Below are 22,430 nucleotides of genomic sequence, written 5' to 3' on the forward strand. Positions count from 1 at the left end.
GGCCCAGATTGGATTGCAAGATGCTCTCATCTCATCACATCTCAACATCCAAACACCACAAACACAAAACACTTTTCAAATTCAAATCTTCAATTTTTTTATCTAATCATTACAACTTTCTCAAACTTCTCAACAAAACACAAAAAACAATTCAATTTTTTTCAAATCCCAAAGCAAAAAAAAAATTTTTTATGTCGGGGAACCTCTCCAAGGCAGGGCCCTTTGGACCCACCCCTGCAGAGTACACCCCGGTCCCATGCACCACACCCTCAGAAGTTTCCCAAAGCAAAAATAATATTTTTTTTATAATTAATAAGAATTTTATTATCACGAATAAGCATAGCTCAAGTACACAAGAAGTACTAAATAATATTAAAAAATTATACTCTAACAATATTTTAACTTTATAATATGTTTATTCAACTTTTTCTCTCTCCTTTCCCAAAACCCCATAAAACATCTTAACTCAAACTATTTCACTATTAAAACGAGGCCTAAGACTTCCACAAGGATTCAACAACTCCATCCTCTAGGGCACAACAACCCACTCAAATCCAAAAGTGCTGAACACACAAGCGCCTACCAACTCACAATATGGTAGAATATGACCAATGCTTTCCCCATTTTGCTTTCACATACAACACCACTTGAATACTACAATATGCCTCTTTCTAAAATTTTCCATTCGCTAAAATTTTTGTAAGGACCTGTCAAGGTGCAATATAGTGGTCAAAAGGCAGACTTGGGATGAGCTGTGCATATTCAAACATCTTGGGTTCAATTCTCACAAGGAGTGCAGCACGAAAGTAGCTAGATAAAGATTTAAACATGAGCTTATATTACAAACATCCAGTACCAAGAGTGCAACACAAATATATACACATATATATAGTAGAAACTACTTGTGAACGGAAACAAAGTAAGGCCTATCTCTCCATCTGAGTGAAGCTTATACTATAACAATCTTGTTCATACAAGAACACAAGCAGCAAACTGAGGCTCATGGTACGGGAAATTATATTGATAACAATAAATTCTACCAACCTCACTCAAGGCTTGGGCTCCAATTTTCAGAAACGTCACTCTGCCCCCTGAAGTTTTTTATCCATATAATAAATACACCCTTAGGACCGCTCATATATTGTTAAATTATGAAAAAATATTATTAGGGAGCAGAGCATCGTTTCTAAAGAGCTAAGCCTATGATACTTCTCAAATAGTCAAACCTCAAGAGAGATTGGTGTATTTACTCAAACAGTAGACATGTACAGGTCTCAGAGTCTGTTTGCACACATTATGTTAGAATTCTCTCAATGTGAGCACATCCTTCCTGTTGAAAGAGACGTCATTTTATGGGGGGTATATCCAACATTTTTGGACACAGTCAAAAGCCAAGTTTTAACAAAAATATAACTAGATTAGCGTTCATAAAAAGTAATAGCATTGATCCAGCTCAGATAATTCAGATTTGTTTTATCAGTAATGACTTTTAAATGGCTAATTTGCTTCTTTTGTTCTTTTTTTTTCCTTGGCACAGACCGTGCAGGGAAGGTAATTCAGAATTTTAAGAAGAGAAAAAGACCTGTTCTTCAGGTGGCAACTCCTTTGTAGAAACAGATGGAGGGGCACCATCAGGGACACTCACACAATTTCGAAACCCAGCTTCTTCCATTGCAAGCTTGTCCATTTCACCTTCAACCTATAATAATTAAGTGAAATAATAATTATAGGATGAAATGATGTTGACGTCATTTAATATTATAGAAGAATGGAAGCCATACAATGATGATATCACTTTTCCCCTTAATGTCATCAAGCCCATAAAAGATCTTTTCAGTGTCTACTTCCTGAAATAAAAGCAGATCTATAAGACAATTGATTCAGTTCAATTTCAAGTATTGAAGGCAGAAACATGTTATGACGTACCAAGAAAGTAATCATAATGGGTAAGAGAGAATTAACAAAAAACTCAAGCCCATGTTAGGAGAAAGTAGAAGTCTCAACTGCAACATGTTAAAAGGCCACACCTTTTTCTTTCTGAACTACAAGATCACACACCGAAGGAACAGAAGGTAACCTTCAATTACTCTCTGGAGTTTTTCCACAAAAGACTCCTGATTAGACGACCATAGTCAACGGATAACTTCCACTCACATATTGGGCACCGATCAGAAGTTTCCATGCAGGGTTCTAAGCTAATATAATTTCCTCAAAAGAACTTCAAGTGTAGGAGGTTTTGCCCATCAATCTAAAATACTTTTATAATAATAGATTCTATGGTACAATATAAACCATGCCTTCCTTTCTCTTTTCCTTTTTATTTTCCTTTTTCTCACTCAGCATATCAAACATTGCATGTTTATCACTTGTTTAGATAGCTAGAGTAATCGTTATGCTCAAACCTGCCAAAACTTCTTGTTAATGTCTCGATACTTGCAACTAACAAGCTTTCCATTTCGCCGATAAGTAAATGCAATTGCAATCTGCCAGTAACATTACAGAAGCAATCAGAAAAACAAACTTGTTGCCAAATTTAGGCTAGATTTTCCCAGTTTTGTTATATAGAGCACTTATCCTACTTCTGAATTGATAAGAAAAAAAGTGCCATTTTCTTTCAAATGTACAGTTGAACTCATTCTCAGTTCTTTCCCCCTTCATCTTTTTTTAACCACAACTATCAGTTCTAATTAACTCAATGTTAAGAAAACTATCAGTTTGATGTATGTTACTGGGTAGTTGGATACTACAGAAATGAATCCAGATGACTGATCCAAAAAAAAAAATAACCACGCAACCCCTTTTTTCTCACCCATAGACAAATATGGACTTATTAAACGTTGCTGATGTTTTTGTTTTTGTTTTTGATAAGATGGCTATTGTGAAAAGAATTCACCGAATGGAATAAATTCGTTACAAAAGATGGATATCATTTTTTTATACGTAAATGTATCGAACTTTATTAAAAAATATAGGTATAAAGTACAGAACACTAAATGGGAGTCATGCCTTCATGCTCCAATGCTCTAGTTTTTTCCCTCTTTTTGATAAGTGAGACTTCTATGGACTCATTATAGAAATCATTATATTACCACATTAATATCTCGCTCTAATCTAGACACGACTGAAGTCATCATTTTTTTTATAAGTAAAAACTTATGTCAGCAATATAATAAACAGGCATCAGTTTTCTTTTGGTTTGTTCAGAAGCAGTGTGCACCTGATCACCAGATCTTTTCTGCATTACTGCATTTCTCTGCAGTGTTTTCCATGATATTAACCGCTCGGCAAAATAAGCAACTAGCTGCAATAATAAAAATAATATTATATTCAGTACAAGCTACAGTAAACAAAATAGGATAAATCTATCCCCTATTATCAATTCTCAATTGTTCTTCAACCACAATTCACCTAGAAAATAATCTGGAAGAATGCAAAGAAGTGGCCTTGTTCAGAATAAAATTAAATGGGTCTGCAACATTCTGCCACGACAGCATGTTGACCATACTAGTTACATTCTTCCCTAAGAATCATTGGGTAACATATCCATTTCACAATACCATCAGGAAAGTTAGTCACATTAGGTTTTGAAGAAAAAGGTAGAGTGGCATTACATAAATCACACAAATAAAAAAAAAAAAAAAATTCCCTGATTGCAAGCGCTTAGTTATCAATAAGCCATACCGCCAAATAATTAGTCAGAAGAATCATGGAAACCATCTTTGACAATTTTTTTATCCGTAAAAGTTGAAGGCCAAAACCATCTTTGACAATTTATCAGAGAAGGTTCTTTAAGAAAATATGTCAGCGTGTCAACAATATTAGTCATATTCATCTATAAAGAACACTAATGAGGAAACCACAGATCAATTGTTACTACACTGTGACATTCTTAGTGCTTCATGGCAACCTGTATTTAGCCCTTTTAAATCGGACTAGGACACACCATAATGGGTGATGGACCTTTCCTGGAAAGGTCGGTTTGACAGTCGATAAAGTCAAGCTTTGTCGAAAATGACCATAATCTGCCTAATATGGTGCATATGGAGAAATAAACGACCAAAGCTTCAAGAATTGTGAGAAGACTGTGAAGGAGCTCAAGAATTTCTTTTAAGAACACTTTATCATTGGATTTCATCATACATATGCTCTTCCAGCTACAGTTTTTGCCACTTATTAATCTTTCTTTTCTTTCTAACTGGGCTATGACCTGTGTACTTAAATTGCGCTTTTTTGCTCATTAATAAAGCTTGCTTATTAAAAAAACACTGAGCAGCATCTACATTATACAGTATCAAAAACTGACCAAAAATTGTCCTGAAGAAGAAACACATACAGTATGCTACTCGATGCCTAAACACTTAAATTTCTCTGCCACTACCACAGAAATGAAAGCTTCTAGAGTTTTTTCTTCTGATTTGTAGAATACATAAAACAAGATTTTACATCCTTGGTCATCGTCCCAAAATACTAGTTTCAAGAGAGATCCAGGCACTTGCTAATGTCTTCTTTTTATAAGTAAGATTATATTTATGGATAATCAAAAAGGCTTAGTACACTAGCAGTATACATCAGATATGCCTAACTAGAGAGACTATTGCCAAGAGCCTGATGGCCTAATGGCATATGACCCATTCCAAATGGAAAACCTGGGTTCAAAACCCCCCACCCCTTTTATTAAAAAAAAAAGACTAGAGAGAGTGTTAAAGTCAAGAATAATAATATATATGTATGCAAAGATGCAACTGAATGAGGACACCATGCTACTGTTTAGGTTCAGACGCATGGAATTAGGGCTTGTTTGGAAATAGATCTCGTCCCAAAATTCTCATCTCATCTCATCTCCTTCTCAAACATAATTCAAATATAAACATTTTCAAACTAATCATTACAACTTTCCCAAACTTTCAAACAAAAAATTAAAAAAAATTCTATTTTTTCAAATCCCTAAACAAAAATAATATTATAAAACTATATTCTAACAATATTTTAACTTTATAATATTTTTTATTCAACTTTTTCTCTCTCATTTCCCAAAACCCAAAAGATACTCAATTCAAACCATCTCACTACTATTCACAATCTATCTTACTTACTACTATTTACAAAATCCTCATCTCATCTCACTCCCCAAACGAGCCCTAATATGCATTTGTAAAAAGCGACAATCAGAAGCATCATTTGGCCCACATCAGTAAACCTGAAAATGATCCACAAACTAAATTCTTTCCATATAATCAGGAATAAAATGACAAATTGTGCCTTTAGATGAGACTACTTTTGTTACGTATTTACCAATGAACAAATGCATTATTGTATGGAGAGAGAGGTAAGCAAATTATTAGGGATACATAACAGCAACAGCCCAAACCATCTAAAGTGACTTCAATCTCACATCATAAGGGAAAGTGGTAGAAAAAAGTTAAGCTTAACAACCTCATTACAAAGTGGTTCTAATTGCAGATTCTCCTCTGTGATTTCTCTTTTATTCTTAAGTCTGGTTAACTGGTTCAAAGATCCAGAAAATGGCCCGCCATCTGCAATTGCCTGCAACCAAGGGGATAACACTAGCAAGTGACCTTCATTTTTAGATATTTCAAAATTACAACCGGGGACAGATACGAACCACACAGAGATAAGAAACTATCTTACTCTTGTACTGCCTTTCCATCCACATTTTGCACGGAAACACATCCATAAAGCAGCACCCCTGAACACTCAAATATGTGCAACATAAAAATACTTGCAGTTGGCTAAGAATAAACTTTAAAAAACACAAGAAGCATACCCATCGTTTGTAACAAAAAGAGATAAGCTCCTTTCCTCTGAGCCCCCACCATTGCACTAACATACCAGAATTAACCAACAAATAAATACAAATTAGTACTAGAAAAAAATAAAAACTGAACAAAACCTTTTCACACTCAAAAGAAAAGGCATGCTCAAATGCATATCTAAGTTGGAATTGAACCATTTTGTCATAGAAAAATATACTCAAGGCCCAAAATTTCTGCAACATATTATGATTTTTCAAGGTTCAAATCCCCTTGAGCGCAAAAAATCTCTAGGGGCCACCAAACTAGGGGATTTTCCCCTTGAATTACCCGATGTGCACTTGCGAGAAACTCCTTGCTAAGGGCTTGTGCACCCGCATCTCTCCTTCCCTCTCGGTGAGTATGGACTCTTATCTGTTACACGGTTTAGTTTGGGTGTCTATGAGTTGCCTTTTACGTTCCAGCCTTCCCAAAGAACCCATACATACTTACGGTCAATTCCCAAAACACCACTGGTCATACGTTGGGCTTGGTTTTTTTAAATTTACTTTGTGAAGGCTTTGTTTTAAGTATAAATATTATTACAGAAGATAGTTAGGGTTTTAAAGTATATTACTTACTATGATATAATTTAGCATCAGAATTTTTATAAATGAATTTCAGTAGTAAGTGTTTAATTTGATTTTGAATGTTGTAGATAGGATTAAGTCTATTCGATTAAACGAAGTTTTGATGTTTATTGTAATAGATTTTATTATAATTATGTAAAGTAAATATTAAGCTGGAGGTGTCTTTTCACATGGGCTTAGTATTAATTGAGTAAATATGTTAGCCATACAATTTTATTTTACAGAAAATCATTTAGGCCACGTTTCACAACTCCTCTCAACTCATCTCATTTCATCTCTTCTAACTATTACAATTTTCTCAAATTCTCACACTAAATAAAATAAATAATTCAACTTTTTCAAATCCTAAGACAAAAATAATATTAAAAAAATATATTCTAACAATATTTATTCAACTTTTAACTTTAATCTCAACTCATCTCATCTGCGAAAACAAACTAGGCTTTAGAGTTTAAGGAATTATACAGAGAAACCAAGTGGATGTTGATGAATTTGGGAAGTGACGATCTTTTAGGATTGTGAGAATTTTAGAATTTTAGGAAAAATAGGTTTATTTAGTATTTCAAGTTTAGGTATCGAAATACATGCTCAATTCAAAATTTACAAAAGTTACGTGACTATTTTATAGATGACGATTAATATTTGTTCGGCACTGTTGCGGAAAATTTTTGAAAAACTAAAAAGTCCAGGTAAGCGGAAGGTTCATGTGCTAGACTTTGCATTAAATGAATGGACTGAAATTGATTTTATGAAAAATGTACATTATATATTTTGAAAAGAAATGTGAAAACAACATCAATCATATGTTATGCATTACTCATAAAACTTTGTATAAGAAAAAACAAAATTTTATCACGATTGGTATAGACATGAACTTATTTTTGGCATTATGTTTCTAAACTTGGTAAAAAGAACAAATATGAGATCTGAAAATTTTTGCATTGATTAAGAGAAAATGCTTCAAATCTGCTTTTGATATTGTGAAGATGATATGAATTTGTTCAATACTCTGTTTTCATACGATGTGGCATCTGAGAAACCTTTGACATCACTTTCTGATTCTTTATCTGATTATGTTTCTATTTTATTCCATTACGGCCCCTGCCATGGGCGATAATAGTGGTATACGGCCCTGTCACGGGTGATAATAGTGGTATACAGCCCTACCACAAGTGATAGTAGTGGTATAAGACCTGACACGAGTGATAATAGTGGTATACGGCCCTGCCACGGGTTATAGTAGTGGTCTCTGTTTGAGTGCATACCATTTGGTGACAGAGTGATTTATATTCTGTTTGTCTGCCTATCCGTAGATGCACAACCCTACCACGAGGGTTAAACATGACTTTTGTTCTGATATGATGCTCAGTTATGCTATGCCAAATGATACTTTTAAATAAGAATATTTCTGAAGTTTCACTCTGATATTTTTTATAACATGCTATGATTTTCGCATTCTAAAAGTAAAAATATTTTGTTCTGCAATTTGAATTCTGTAAATGCTCATATTTACATACTAGTATATGTTCTATGTTTACTAAATTGTTGATAACTCACATCTTATCTCCACAATATTTTTTTTAGATAATTTGAATATTTTAGCTGAGAATCAAGATTATGGAGCATCGGTGAGATGATTTTAAGCATAGTGGATTAAGCATAGAAGGTTTCTATGAGTATTGACGAATTTTATTAAGTAATTTTGTAATGTTCTGATGACTTAGTATTTTGGGAGGTTGAATATATTGAGGTGGTTGGTTTGAGACAATAATTTTTATATGACATTGAGAATTTAGAGTCTATAAATATATTGTTGAAATGTGAGTTTAAGTGACAGGAAGTAACTCTCCGACCCATCCGGGACCGGGGCATTATACTCTCTTGAGCCTCTCGAATATCATATAGATCGTTGAAGACCTTTAAGCCAAATTACTTATATGCCCCATCCTTTTAGTCACAGATGGTTAAGTAAATATGTGTGAGTTACATAAGTGCAAATTCAGATCATGCAGCGAGTATTACAGCCTAAAATAATTGGGTTATGGATTATAAAATGTTAAACGGGCTTAGATTTATGTTTTATGGATTAAATGGGGAATGTTGATTTATGAGAGTTACTCAAAAAAAAAAAGGTTAGACTATTTTTAAGGTAATTAACGAAACGTCGAAAATTAAAGTTGTAGATTTATGTCTTTAATGTCAATATTATGGAATTAATATGATTTTAGGATTTAATCATGTAATTATTTGGAAACATTATATGAAAATCAAGTGTTTGGGGAGTGACGATATTTTACGATTTTGAGGATTTTAGGGTTTAGGGAAATATAATTATTTCAATATACTAGGTTATTTACGAAGTACGTGATAAATTAGAAATTTACGTAAGTTATGTGTATTTTATAGGTAATCAGCTTCACCCTGGAAATACTGGATTAACACTACGAGGTAAGTGGCATAATCATACCCTTTTTTTTTTTTTTTATAAGTAACATAATCATACCCTTACACATATGTACGGTAAACTACATATCTTTTATAAAAGTATTATGTATGTAAGCCTCCATTGAAAGCCCTTTTTATGTACCCAAGTCATGATTAATTTATAAATGCCATGATTTTATGCATAAATTTCACATTAGTTGCATGACACATGCATCAAGATATTTTATGAAAAGCCATGCATGATTTTATGTGAAGATTTATGCATTAAAATATTTATGAAAAGTCATGATTTTATGTAAGAGTTATGCATCAAAATACTTATGATAAGTCATGATTTTATGTGAGTTGTGCATCAAAATAGTTATGAAAAGCCATGATTTTATGAAAAGAGTTATGCATCAAAAGATTTATGAAAAATCATGATTTTAAGTGAAGAAACATGTATCATGACATTTTACAAAAGAATGCGATTTCATTTTAAATCTATGATATGATAAGGCACGATTACACTTGAAATCTATGATATGACAGTATATGACAAGTATGCAAGTACAATTATAATGAAGTATGAATGATAAGATACGTAACAGCTTATGTTATGATATGATGACGAAACCATATGTTATGGGCATGTTGCATTGTCAGGTTGTACATGTTGGTAGTGCACCCAATGTGTCTTCCTTATATATCGGAATCGTAATCTACTTAAATTCGTTAATCCTAACTCACAGGGGTCAACAGTGGGTACCGGCCTATGACAAGTGAAAAACAAGTTAACCAAACAAATCCAGCTACCTGTTGAGTAAACTTCCCCTACAATTTCTTTGATTTACTTCCATGTTAGATACTTGTTTTAACCAAAGTTAAAAGAATCAAGAAAATCATTAGTCTAAATACGAAATTCTGCTAAGCAATGGCAGTACAGCTGGCATATCAAATGGTTTCCCATATAGAACCTCATTTTCACTTCAAGTATTTCCACATAGGTTCTCTCCCATAATTCAACTCAATTATTTTCTGCAACTGGCTTTCTACAGCTACGTTGCCGATATTTGGATCATATTACAACATCAAAGTACATACTCCATTTATATACTTAAGAAATTTGAAAAAACAAACAAAATTGGTACATGAAATGACATATTTTATATGTTTAGTAAGACCAAATGGACCCTTGAAATGCTTAAGAACCCAATTACTAGAAAGGACAAAAAAATTATTTTTTTATAAGTAAAAAAATTATTATGGAAGCAAAACTAAAATTACCATTGGACAAAGCAAGTGGTTGTATTGCCCAGGTACACATATTTCACTGTCCATGCCCAGCTCCTCCAGTTTCTGCTTCAGAATCTTCAATTGTGCTGAATCAAGCCCATTTTCTGTTGGGCTCTCCATATAAACTTCAGAAAGGAAAACAAGTCAAATAAAGGTGCCCTCTACAAGCCTTCATATAAACCAAATGTTCCCACTGACATATACCCACACCAATATTGGTCCTCTAATCAACTTCTCCAACAACAATAAAATCTACAATACTCAAACACAGAACATAGCACTTATATGAGCTCTGACAAACAACCTTAGTTCTCTAACAATCCTAACAAATACTGATGGTATCCACAAGCCCTCCAATAAATATAATTCATAATGACATTGTATGCGTTTTAAGCGGGAAATACCTGGAGGAGGTATATTGGCATGAGAGATAGAAGAAAACCCATTAGTGTTAAGGGGGAAAGGTTGAATGTTAGAAAAGGGTTTCGAAGAATGGACAGAGAAGTGGAGTCTGCGGATGTGAAAGAGGCGTCCGTGCGAAGAAGGGACTGATGGGATTTCGAAAGAAGTGAACTTGAACAAGTTCTTGGAGTCCATCACCCAACCCTGGCTTTTGGTGTGACCCCCCTTTTGAAGCCCTGTATAGGTGTAAATGTAAATCATTTTAATTCGAATTTAATCAATCTTGAATTATTCACAAATGAGAACTACTCCCACAATCCCATAAACAGAACACAAACATATGGTCCATAGAACTTATAGAAGCAACATGGCATAATACATCAGAAGAAAATTTCCATTTTATTTTCTTTTTCATTTGTTTATTATCTACATACAATCAAAGGGAAAAAAAATTGCCAAGAAAGAAAAAAGGAAAAAAAAAAAAAAAAAAAAGTTGAGATGCAAAATATGAGATAAACAAAAAGCTATACTATGGAGGGATGGATTGGGGTTGAGGATACACAATATACTGAAATAGCGTTTTCGAGTGTCTGCTAGCAGCTGGTGAGGCGAAGGAAGTACGTACCTGGTGGAGGAGGAACCTTGAAAAAGGAAAGAGTGGTGGCATAAGAGAGAGAGCGGGACCAAGCACGGCCTAATCTCCTGGGTGAAGTAGTAGAAGAAAAGGAGGAGGAGGAGGAAGAGGATAAGAAGGGGGTATACTGGAGAGGACGATACAGACACTGCTGAATGAGTGGCATTATTTTGCCTATTCTTAGGGTTCTTGCGTCCTGACCAGACTTCCAACTTGTACAGAGTGAGAGTGAGTCCCGGCCTTCTTACTTCATCCTCGAGCGGAGGCGCGGAGTAGCCAGGGTTTTTGGTTTTTCAACAGTTGGTCCGCATTGGTCTTGGGATTTAAAATTTGAACCCGTTTTTTTCCTTATGTTTTTTGTTTTTCAACAGTTAGTTCGCATTCGTAATTATTTTTTCCCTTAAAATTGTTAAATTTTTCGTTTGTACTATTTCAGATCATAAGTAAGTAATAGTGAAGTCATATATAAATATTAATAAAATATTAATAAAATAATAATAAATAATAGTAAAATAATTTTAAGATATTTAAGAATAATTTAGTTTTGAATCAGGCCATTTCTTTTCATCACTACCCTACCTAAACTATTTTAAATAAATTATTTTTGTATTAGTTTAATATGCATGGAAATAGAAACCTTTAAAACTAATTATGGAGCAGTACGAATTTTTTATAAAAACTTTGAACGTCTCGTTTGGTTACACAGATTATATGATATGGGATAAAAGTTATAAGTTAAATAAAATAATATTAGAACTAGGGGTGGGCTCCAACTCCGACAGAATTGGAACGCCCACCCTCCGACTCCGACTGGGGTCGGAGGTCAAAACACCCTCCGACTTCGACTCCAATCGGAGTTTGAAGCTCGGAATCAGAGCTCGGAGCTCCGATTGGAGTAGCAACATTTCACAATTCACAGTTTCATTTTCACAAACACATTCTCTACATTCCATTTTATATTTACAAGCAACCTAACAGCCAACAACTAGACCCAAAACAACCGTTATAATATAAAGCTTCAAATAATTCCAGGCAACCTAACATCATGGAAAAAAATAAAAATTGTGAAAATTAATTAATCCAGGGTTCGGAGTCTCAGACTACACTTATTAGTTATGGCGTCGCAAAGGCTGAACAGCGCAAACGACAACAAACAGAATGGAGCAATAGAGACTTAGAGAAGGAACATAGAAGATTCAGAGAATCGGAATAAGGGAAAGGGAGTGAGGGGAAAAAGGAAGATGAGGAGTCATGCATTTTGGACCACCATGTGAACAAACGACGTCGTTCCACATTAAGTGGAACGGCTTTGTTTAGTTATTTTTTTAAAATCCATATGTACATCTGGAATATTTTTTTTAAGTTGAAGTTCGGAGTTTCGTGAAGCTTCAAACTCCAACTCCGACTCCGAATTCCGACCACTCCGACTTTGTCAGAGTCGGAATCGAAGCGGAGGTCGGATGGAGTCGAAATGGGCGGAGGGTTTGCAAAGCCCTAGTTAGAACTTATAACATTATTTCTTAATATTATTTTTGTTTTGTAATTTTAAAAAATTAAATTGTTTATTATATTTAGTGTGAAAGTTCGAGAAACTTGTAATGATTATATGAAATGAGATGATCTTGTAACAATCTGACCCAATAATTCTAAGGTCAAAATATTGATAATTTTATTGAGCCTAAATTATATTTAATAGGTCATATTGGATAAACCCACGAGTTATAAATTATTGAGATTGATTAGGAGTTTTAATTAAGCTTAAGAACAAGGTTAAATCTCATTTAATATTTATTGAACAAATTAGACTCATTTTAGAATTTAAAGATTGACCATTAAAAATTTATTTCAATTTAAAATCATCACTAATTGAAGTTCCCTACATAGTCTCAGTCACTCTCAATCATACATTAAATGAACTAAGAGTATGTTTTTATTTTCAAACACACTAAGATTACAACTTTAGAATCCTCTTCACCTTAAAATTCCAAAACCTAACCCATACCATCCTATAAATAGAGTCTCATACATTATACGTGCACCTACATCTCAAAGCCTAAACTTTTTATTTTTAGCTCTCTTTTTACCTTCAGCAGGTTGTAGCCTCATCTCCCCACCATGAATCTCGGCAAGCCACCATCATCTCTTCCTCCCTCATAATCACAACCATCATTGTCCCTCCATTGCACCTTGATCGACTTTGTGTCAAAAATCTTAGGAAGCAACACCATAAGATAAGTAGATTGATCATAAATTATTATTAGCATACATTAGCTAGTTATATATATTATTATTAAAGTCAGTTCTTTGGAAACCAATGTTTATATTACACGTATGTCATGATATTTACAGGTATGTCATTCATCATATTTCATTCCACATATTATATTTATGTATGTATTATGCATCTCATGCAGCTTACGCTGCATAAGACACGTAAGTTTTCATAAGATCAAGTGTAATATAAGTTCAGAATAGTTAATTAGATGGTCATTCAGATGCATGGTACCAATATGATTTATGGGGGGATGTGTAAGCCACAAAATTAAGCGTGGTCCACCATAGTATGCTAGAATACTATTAGCAGCTCCCATTGTGGCCGCAGGATCCGGCCTGGAGCATAAAGTCAATAACTCGGCCCATTAGGAGGCTCCTCTGTACATAACATGTAGGAAGGATGAGACTCGTCGATATGAGGACCCCTTTAATAGTGTCCAGTCCTCGAGTGCTTGCCCACACAACATGCATGATATACAAGGAACCATTGATCTACTGACAGACAAGACATGAACGAAACAGAGGGAAAGCAGCCTGAGAAGAGGAGGTTGGAGAACCACGCCACATTAATAGTTCTGCCACCTAGACAACATGACACATTAATGACGCCATCGCAAAGCTACGACGCATTTAAAGACTCTAATAAAGGGAACAGTACGGGGAACACGGACTTCATAAAAGTAGGCACGATCTGCTCCTCAAACCTATAGTATAAATAGCAAATTTCATGTACAAGAATACTCTCTCTGATCCCTAAACTCACTTACTTATTTGCTACCTCCCAAGAATATTTACTAACTTTGGCATCATAGGTTATCTGCTCCTCTCAAAGCCACAGTCTTTTCTACCTTGTGCAGGGCCCGTTTTCGAATATTTGAGTTATTGAAGCTTGGCCCAAAGGTGGGCGAAACATGACGTTAACAATGGCGTCGTCTGTGGGATCGTAATATATCTTGTGTGTTCTTCTCATGCCTGCAACAACCCGTTCCGAACAACTCAGAAGAGATATGGGAGACGCCATGGAAGCAAGGTTGAAAACCATGGAGGAGTGGGTGACGAAACTAACTGGCGAAGTATAGACACTCCGCAAAGAGAACGTGGAACTCAAAAAACCTCAACGGGAGCAAGCCAGCGGGGAAGGATCCAGCGACACTAAGCATGTAGGATCGCACGCAAGACTCAACAAGGATGAGGAGTAGAAAAACATGTAGGACGAGCTCTGCAGCCTCAAAGGAAAATACGAGGAAATAGCAAGGAAAGTGGGTATGTCGTCAACGGTAGACCAATTGCTAATGAGCACGGGTCTACCCTATACTGAAGAAGTAATGGTGGTTCCTTTGCCACCGAAATTTAGAGTCCCTACTATGGAGATGTATGATGGAGGAAGGGACCCCCTCGAGCACCTGGAAACCTTCAGGACTCACATGACGCTACATGGCTTCCCCAGGGAAATAGCTTGCAGGACATTTTCGCTGACCCTGAAGGGGTCAGCAAGTGTAAGGTTCAGGTCACTGGCACCTGGATCGATGGACAGTTTCGGCGAGCTAGTCAGGTTGTTCCTAACCCAATTCATGTCTGGTTGAAGGAGGCGGCGTTTGGCTGTGTGCCTCCTCACTATCAAACAAACAGAGGACGAAAGCCTGAAATCGTACTTAGCCTAGTTCAACAAAGAACGCATGACTACCGTTGACCAAGACGAGAATATAACCTTGGCGACGCTCTTGGGAGGCATCTGGCCACGCTCCCAATTTATGGCAGAGCTAGCCAGACGGACTCCCGCAACATTACTAGAATTCATGGACCAAGCCAACAACTTCAGCAACACAGAAGACACTCTCCAAGCATTGACGGAGCCACGAAGGAAGGAATTGGAGCACGTAGAGAGGAAAGAGAAGGCCCCAACCAAGGCCAAGTCCTATGAAAGGGGGAGAATGGATCCTAGGAGAAGCAGTGAGAGGAAGTCCCGGCAAAGGGATCTAGACTACGGTACAATCGGCCCACGTTCGCCATACAAAAGGAAGATGACCGGGGAACAATGCGCCTCTATTGCACATACCATCAGTCCATCTCACACAATATCGAAAACTGTTTCTCCCAGGGAGGAATGAAGAAGTATGCAAAACAATAGAAACGCCCCCGCTCCCCAGCTCGAAGACAGGAGTAAGAGAGAAGGAAGTCGGGACCTAGGTGACCAGAACAGACAGGCGAACATCCCTTAACGACAACTGCAGATAAGGGAGCCACCCTCGCCAAACAACGAAGGGGTGACTTTACTCAGACAACCTCGTTCACTGTGGCTGATAAAGAAGGGGTTTTGTACCTCTACAACGACGCCCTTGTGGTCACGATGCTTGTCGCCAACTTCACCACTCGCAGAATCCTCATCGATAACGAGAGCTCCGCAAACATCCTGTTCTGGGGAGCCTTCGCCAAGATGGGTATTGAGCCCACCCGACTCCTGCCCACCCCCATGCCCTTAAAAGGCTTTTCCAGAAGCATTGTCCAACTTGTGAGAACCATCACGCTATCTGTCTTTGTGGGGAGTAGCACCTGTAATGGTCGACTTCCTAGTAGTGATGACTCCGTCGGCATACAACACCATCATCGGGAAGCCCACCCTTAACAGCTTAAGGGCTGTCACATCGACCTATCACCTCAAAATGAAGTTTTCAACTCCCCAGGGAGTAGGAGAAGTCAGAGGAGAGCAAGAATCAGCGAGGGAATGCTACGTCCAGGAGCTAAAGCATAAAGATGAAGGACCCGCATCGAACAACACCAACAAAACAGAATAGGCAGGGCACCACCGAAGAAACTGCAGCAAGCCTCCTTCTATAACTCGCCCTATCAATTTCGAGGGGGGGGGAAGGGATGGTGCATGGCTCTGAAGAGAAAGATGGACGAAGACCTCCCCAGACCTGGATTTCGTGTCCCTTAATTTTGTAACACCTCTTCATCTAGCTTGTACTTGCCTTTTTATTTAATAAAAACACGACTTTCAGGACAACGCAAAACATTTGCTCCACGCTTAAATATTACCAGTAAGGCGCCAACAATAAAAAGTGCGGTTAACAAAATCTACGGCAACAAGATCATCAACAAATTACCTCCCCATGGGACACCATAGGGAAAGACAGGCCTAAGGGTTGCCTTATTCCTCCCTTGATGGAGTGCGGGTCAACCTTTAGAGGCTCGAAGATGAAAATATACCTTCCTTGCGAATGTCAATAGGCGGGTGCGGGTCCAATCACAAACTGCCATAAATCACCTCCCCGCGAGACACTATAGGGAAAGGTCGGCTCAAGGATGAACTTATCCCTCCTGTAAAGGAAAGCGGGATCGGCCTCATGGCCCTCCCGAATAAATTTTCCCGACCTCTGCTGCAAAGCAAAGTTTGATCAACACCAGCCTGACCGAACACTTACCTTTCATGTGATATAAATGATAGGGAGCGGGAGCGGGTCTAGTAACAAACTGCCCAAACAACTTACCTTCATGCGGGACTCAACGGGGATGAGTCGGCCTAAAGGTCTCCTTATCCCTCTCGCAGATGAGAGTGGGTTCTGCCTTTAAGGCGGCCTGAAGAACTTACCCCGGCTCCTATCACGGTGAAAAGCGGTCAGCCAACTCATTATTCGAACTTACCTCCCAAGGATATCACAAGGAAATGTGGGCCTTAAGGTTGATTTGTCCCTCCTATGACGGAGTGCGGATTAGTCCTCAGCTACTCGAAATCAGAAACTATACATTCCTCGTAAGTGTCAACAGGCAGGAGTGGGTACAGTGACAAACTGCTTGAATAACTTACCTCATTGCGGGATACAAGGGGAAATGTAGGCCTAAAAGGTTACATTGTCCCCCCCGCGAAGGAGAGCAAGTTTGGCCCTTGCGGCGACATGAAAACTTACCCCGACCTCCACTACGAGTGAAGAGTGGGTCTAGCATCAGTTTGGCCCAAAATGCTACATTTCCATGTGATGTCAACGAGCGGGAGCGAGTCCAGTAACAGACTGCTCGAACGACTTACCTTCCTACGGGACCCAGCAAGGAAAAGTCAGCCTAAAGGCAGTCTTATTCCTCCCGAAGAGAATAGTGGGTCCTGCCTTCGAGGCGGCTCGAAGAACTTACCAAACTCCTATCACTGTGAAAGAGCGGACTGCCACAACGGCGGCCTAAAAAAATTACCTCTTTAAGGAATCAAAAGGGGTGGGCTAACTTGAGGAAGCCTGACCTCTCTCCGATGGAGTGCGGGTTTTAAGTCTTACGACTGCCCAAAGTAAGAAAAATCACCAACTACCGAGATAAAAAAAAATACAAGCAAAAGCAACAACGACATACAACGGAGGGCAATAAGTGCGAGACAATGCAAACAGAAGAACGCACACACACACACACACAAAAAGACAAAAAGAAGAAATACAGCGAGAAAAATGCGGAACTCATACAGCCAGATACACAAAATCATTTTGTTAATTATGCAAGACTACAAGGAGCAAGTTACACCGTGAAGCTTATATATTCAACAAAACAAGTTCCAGTGCTTGACCCTAGACCTAGACTGTAAAACGGCCAGGGATAATCTAAAAGATCCAGAATACCTCACCGTTCTCAGACCCAAGGAAACCAAAATGAGTTCAGGGTCTGTTGTTGTGTGTGTTTTAGACAGCGACGATCACCACGGCAATCGAGCCATTCACCACTGCAACCAAGCAGGCAGCGAGTTCCGTGCAGGCAGCAAGTTTTGGAGAATGGTTTCAAAGTCGAGCCCCATAAGCAAAAGGGCAAGAACGAGCGAGGCACAATAAACAAAAGGGTAAGAACAAGAACAAGGGGTCCAGGACCCCAACAACGAAGGATTGGCAGTTCCACCCTCTAGCGCACAGACTGCCACAGCCAGTAGTGGTTTGAGCGCCACTAAAGGACCCGTCACCCATTAGGGTGTAAAGATTTCGTCAGAGCCGTGAAAGGTAGAAGGAAATGCAAAGGAACTGGGAGCTCAAGCAGTAAAGCAAGAGTCACAGAATAAAAAAGAAAAGATAGAGTGAGTATAATGGATTTCCTAACGTGGAGAAGGGTCCTTATTTAGGCATGGTTGACGTTTGGCCTCCTGAGGTGTCATAACTCTACATATCACCATGTGTCCCCTAAAGAAACATAATCCATTGATTATTGCAACTGCTGCAAAGCATATCTACTTATACGATGTGCAAAATTAATGGCTATGAAAAATGGAGCCATGACTCATAAATCGAAGGTGCGCCATTCAATGCAGAAGTGCAACTAACATTGTGTTGCCACGTATGAGAAATGCGAGCAGTCACTCAGTATGCGACCAGGTAGGCCGGGAACTTCACATGGCATAAGGTCAGAGGAAATAAGAAGAATTATTCCCGGGCCTTTCCAGAAAGAATTAGTAGGAACCTAGAGACTTGTACAAAATGCACAAAAAAAAAAAACCCCAGTATTAGTGACACAAACAAAAGGTTAAACCGGACAGTCAACGAGGTGGGCTGAGATACTTCAAAGGCATGGTTGAGCATGGCCACCCAAATAACAATTAAGACGATGACCGTATTCTGAGCTCGACTATCCATAGAGGATAAACAAGAGCAACATGACCGGCCAGCAGGGTAGGTAGGAGCTCTACAGACCCCTTCACCATAGTCCCCTAGGCTAGCCACCCAAAAACAAAAAAGAAGAAAGGAAAAAGAGGCAAAAGTGAGACATGACAAACAAGATATGTGCACTAGTCAGTATGTATATATATACAAGCCGCTAGGCGACAAAATGTGGATACATGTGTAAAAAAAGAGAGAGAGAGTATAATGAAACAAATAAAATCTTTAAGCCTCAGCGACAGAAGGAGCAAGGTTGGCCGGCTCCACTAATGTCAGCGTAGGGGTGACTGGACCAAGGAAAACATCCGGCATCTCTTTCATTCCCAGGTCACGGATGGTTTGAAAAGATGCCTTATCGGTGGGAATTTTGGCAAGCTCAAGCTGTTGAAGGTACTTGGTGAACGATCTTGAATGCAGCTTCGGACTCTCCAGAAGGAATGCCCGCATTGATCTGCGATGTGATACCCCATATGATATGGATAAGGGTAGGTGGTGTATGGGATCCCACATTGCTTGGGAAGGAGAAGTTCTTGCTCTTTATAAGGTTCCAATGGGGCTCCAATTGTATCATTTACTAGTCCTTTTGAAGTATAGGCCATGTGGTTTGGGCCTTCTATTGGGGCGTTTCAAATAGTATCAGAAACTATCCCAACTAGAAATGTGGGACTTGAGCCATGCCACCTACAATGGACAGGTCCGATGAGGACGTCGGGAATTTAAGGGGGGTAGATTGTGATACCCCATATGATATGGATAAGGGTAGGTGGTGTATGTGATCCCACATTATTTGGGAAAGAGAAGTTCTTGCTCTTTATAAGGTTCCAATGGGGCTCCAGTTGTATCATTGACTAGTCATTTTGGAGTATAGGCCATGTGGTTTGGGCCTTCTATTGGGGCGTTACATGCGACCTTCAACAACCCCACGTCCCCATGCCTCGTTGCGAAGTTTCTGGAATCACCTCAGCTGCCCTTGTAGGGAGAATGTGGCATCCTGAAGGCTTTAGTTCAACTGCTCCAACCGGTCATTCTCATCCCACGCTCGGGATAAGTTGCCTTGAAGAAAAAAAAGTAAAAGGTATGGAAAGAAGCGGTCAAACCTCATGGAAAAAACCTGACAAGTACTCAACAACTCGACTAATGGCTTCCTCTCGGCTCCCCTTCATGGCCAACCGGGACAGAGAATGAAGGGCCTTCGCAAGACCTGCAAATTCATGCAATCCCGTAGAAACTTCAGGGGGAGCTGGCGGGCCCACGCTTAAACCCCCTAGGCAGGGGCCAATCACGACATCCGGATGAGAGCCGTCCTTTGCTGGATACACGGCCCGGGTGAACAGTTCATCATGCAAACCTTGTCGGCTATTTCACCTACAGAACCACCACCTTTGAGAGACTCCACTTGGACGAGTGGGTCAATGACTGAACTCCTTGGACCATCGTTGGCGGGAACATGCAGAAAGGAACTCCCCCACTCTGGAAGTGCGGCCTGGAGAAAAGAATCCCCAGCAAGACCATTCGAACCCCCGAGAATTGCAACGTTTGGAGAGGACTTACCTCCTATATAATCCCTTGTCTCTGCGCAGTTGCTAGAAGTAGCCTCTACCCTTTCATCAGCCACCTCAAGAGAGTGACTCCCGACGACCGAGGAGATGAAGAAGAATGAGAGATCCATAAAGAAGAATGTTGTCCCTCATCAGGAGTGGTAGATGCGAAAATGCTTTGGAGGAGGATGTCCATCTCAACCTCGCCTTCGGGTGCCTCAATAGTCACCACCAGTAGAGGCACCACAGGAAAAATGCTCTCCTTCTCGCTCGCTGCAACCAGCGCTGGAACTGCTACAGTAATGGGATGGCTGGCCTCCAAGGTAGCCTCTCCAACCATTAAGGGGTCCTGTACCCCAGGAAGAGGCCTATCCTCGGCCTGAACACTCTCCCGACGAACTTTCTTCCCCTTGTTCGGCAGAGGAAGGTCTGAGGAATGCTTCCGAAGTGGAGCAATTTGGGCCCACAGAGCAACCGACCTATCATCAGAGGAAATGTGTACCAAGGGAGGCAGAGAGCTCCTAAAACTCTCCACAGAAAGGAAGATCTGAGAAAAAACGTTGTTGGGATGGTTCTGCACCCATTCTCGCACAATCATAATGCGCTTTGCTTCGTAAGGGGTGGCTGTTGAACGCACGACCTTGTCTTCCAGGACTTTTCCCCAGTCTATCCATATTGGGGACTCTCGATAGTTCACCTTGCCTACTGGGAATTTGGGAGATCAGTCTTTCACTTTGCAGTATCGCGACTCCAAGGTGACCAGAGCGTGGGATGCCTTGAAACTGCACACATTCCCCTTTAGACGTAGCACCCTATGAGAAATAAAAAACTCACGACTAGTAAGGTCCGCGTCATTCGAGAAGAATCCCAGTAAAGCCCGCCGCCAAATAATGCTGCAGCACATCAATAATCTCTAGGCATTCGGGTGCGGTTGGGAATGGGTCAAGCCAAGACGATCTAGAAGGTCAAGAACAGGGCGAGGGAATGGCAGTCTCAAGCAGTATGAAAACATGGAAGGATATAGGGCTACCCTAGTGAAATGACCCTCTACATCGACGGCGCCTTCATTTGGGCCAGGTTTTTCGAAGGAAACAGATTCTGGTACTTGGTAGGTGAGGGCTAGGGAGGCTAGCGTAGGTTTGTTGGTAGTCAAGCGCCATCCGCTATCCAAAAACAATTGCCCTGTATCAGCAGAGGCCCCGTCGGAAACGTTGGGTTGAACAGATTTTTCAGAGGCCATCACTACCAGAGCATGAAGTAGCGAAGAAGACTGGTCGGAGAGAAGAAAAACCAAGAAAACTAGAATAGCGGGACAATCACAATGCAGTGGGCGGAAACCAGGTCCCACTCCCACTTTTTATAAAAAGAAGGTGACGGTTAGACTCTCATGCGCTATGACAACAAGCATACTCGTTGTTTCGGATTCTGGGAATGTGGTTTATGAAGCGGTGCAAACATAAAAAGCCGCCTAACACCCCTTCATTAATGAGGTTAAAAAGATGTCATGAAAAAATAAGTCCATCACGGAAGATAGGAATGCCTTCATAAATGACAATCCGCATTAGCCTCCAAGACCTCAGAAAACCTAAATAGAGTTCTCGGCCTTAGTAAGAAGGTGGGGTCAAATCATGATAAATTCTCACCGTACTTATCCGGTGAGAATTAACAGGGTAATTGTGAAGGAATTTTTTCCACAAGTCTCTAGAGGCCTTATCAAGCCCGGCCCAGAGCAGAAAGTCATTAACCCAGCTCACTAGGAGGCTCCTCTGTACATAACCTGTAGGAGGGATGGTGCTACATGGATGTGACTTGTTGATTTGAGGACCCCTCGAGTAGTGTCCAGTCCT

General features: G+C 39.3%; 1 protein-coding gene across 3 annotated transcripts in view; it reads right to left on the minus strand.

Annotated features, from left to right (window-relative positions):
* The window catches only part of LOC108996330 (twinkle homolog protein, chloroplastic/mitochondrial), a 34,151-nt gene extending 22,692 nt beyond the window's left edge, over window positions 1–11,459 (minus strand). For 2 of the 3 annotated variants that reach the window (XM_018972169.2, XM_018972168.2), the window contains exons 1-10: window positions 11,148–11,459; window positions 10,525–10,758; window positions 10,112–10,245; window positions 5,786–5,841; window positions 5,650–5,707; window positions 5,434–5,544; window positions 3,218–3,301; window positions 2,403–2,483; window positions 1,782–1,847; window positions 1,583–1,699 (exon numbers count right to left, since the gene is read on the minus strand). In XM_018972169.2, the coding sequence (XP_018827714.1) occupies window positions 1,583–1,699; window positions 1,782–1,847; window positions 2,403–2,483; window positions 3,218–3,301; window positions 5,434–5,544; window positions 5,650–5,707; window positions 5,786–5,841; window positions 10,112–10,245; window positions 10,525–10,758; window positions 11,148–11,322 (1,116 nt within the window). In that variant the 5' untranslated portion in view covers window positions 11,323–11,459. The remainder of the gene's footprint in view (window positions 1–1,582; window positions 1,700–1,781; window positions 1,848–2,402; window positions 2,484–3,217; window positions 3,302–5,433; window positions 5,545–5,649; window positions 5,708–5,785; window positions 5,842–10,111; window positions 10,246–10,524; window positions 10,759–11,147) is intronic. The other variant, XM_018972170.2, reaches the window with a different exon arrangement.
* Between the last annotated feature and the right edge of the window lie 10,971 nt (window positions 11,460–22,430).

Source organism: Juglans regia, chromosome 1, assembly GCF_001411555.2.
Source record: "Juglans regia cultivar Chandler chromosome 1, Walnut 2.0, whole genome shotgun sequence".
Classification (NCBI taxonomy): Eukaryota; Viridiplantae; Streptophyta; class Magnoliopsida; order Fagales; family Juglandaceae; genus Juglans; species Juglans regia.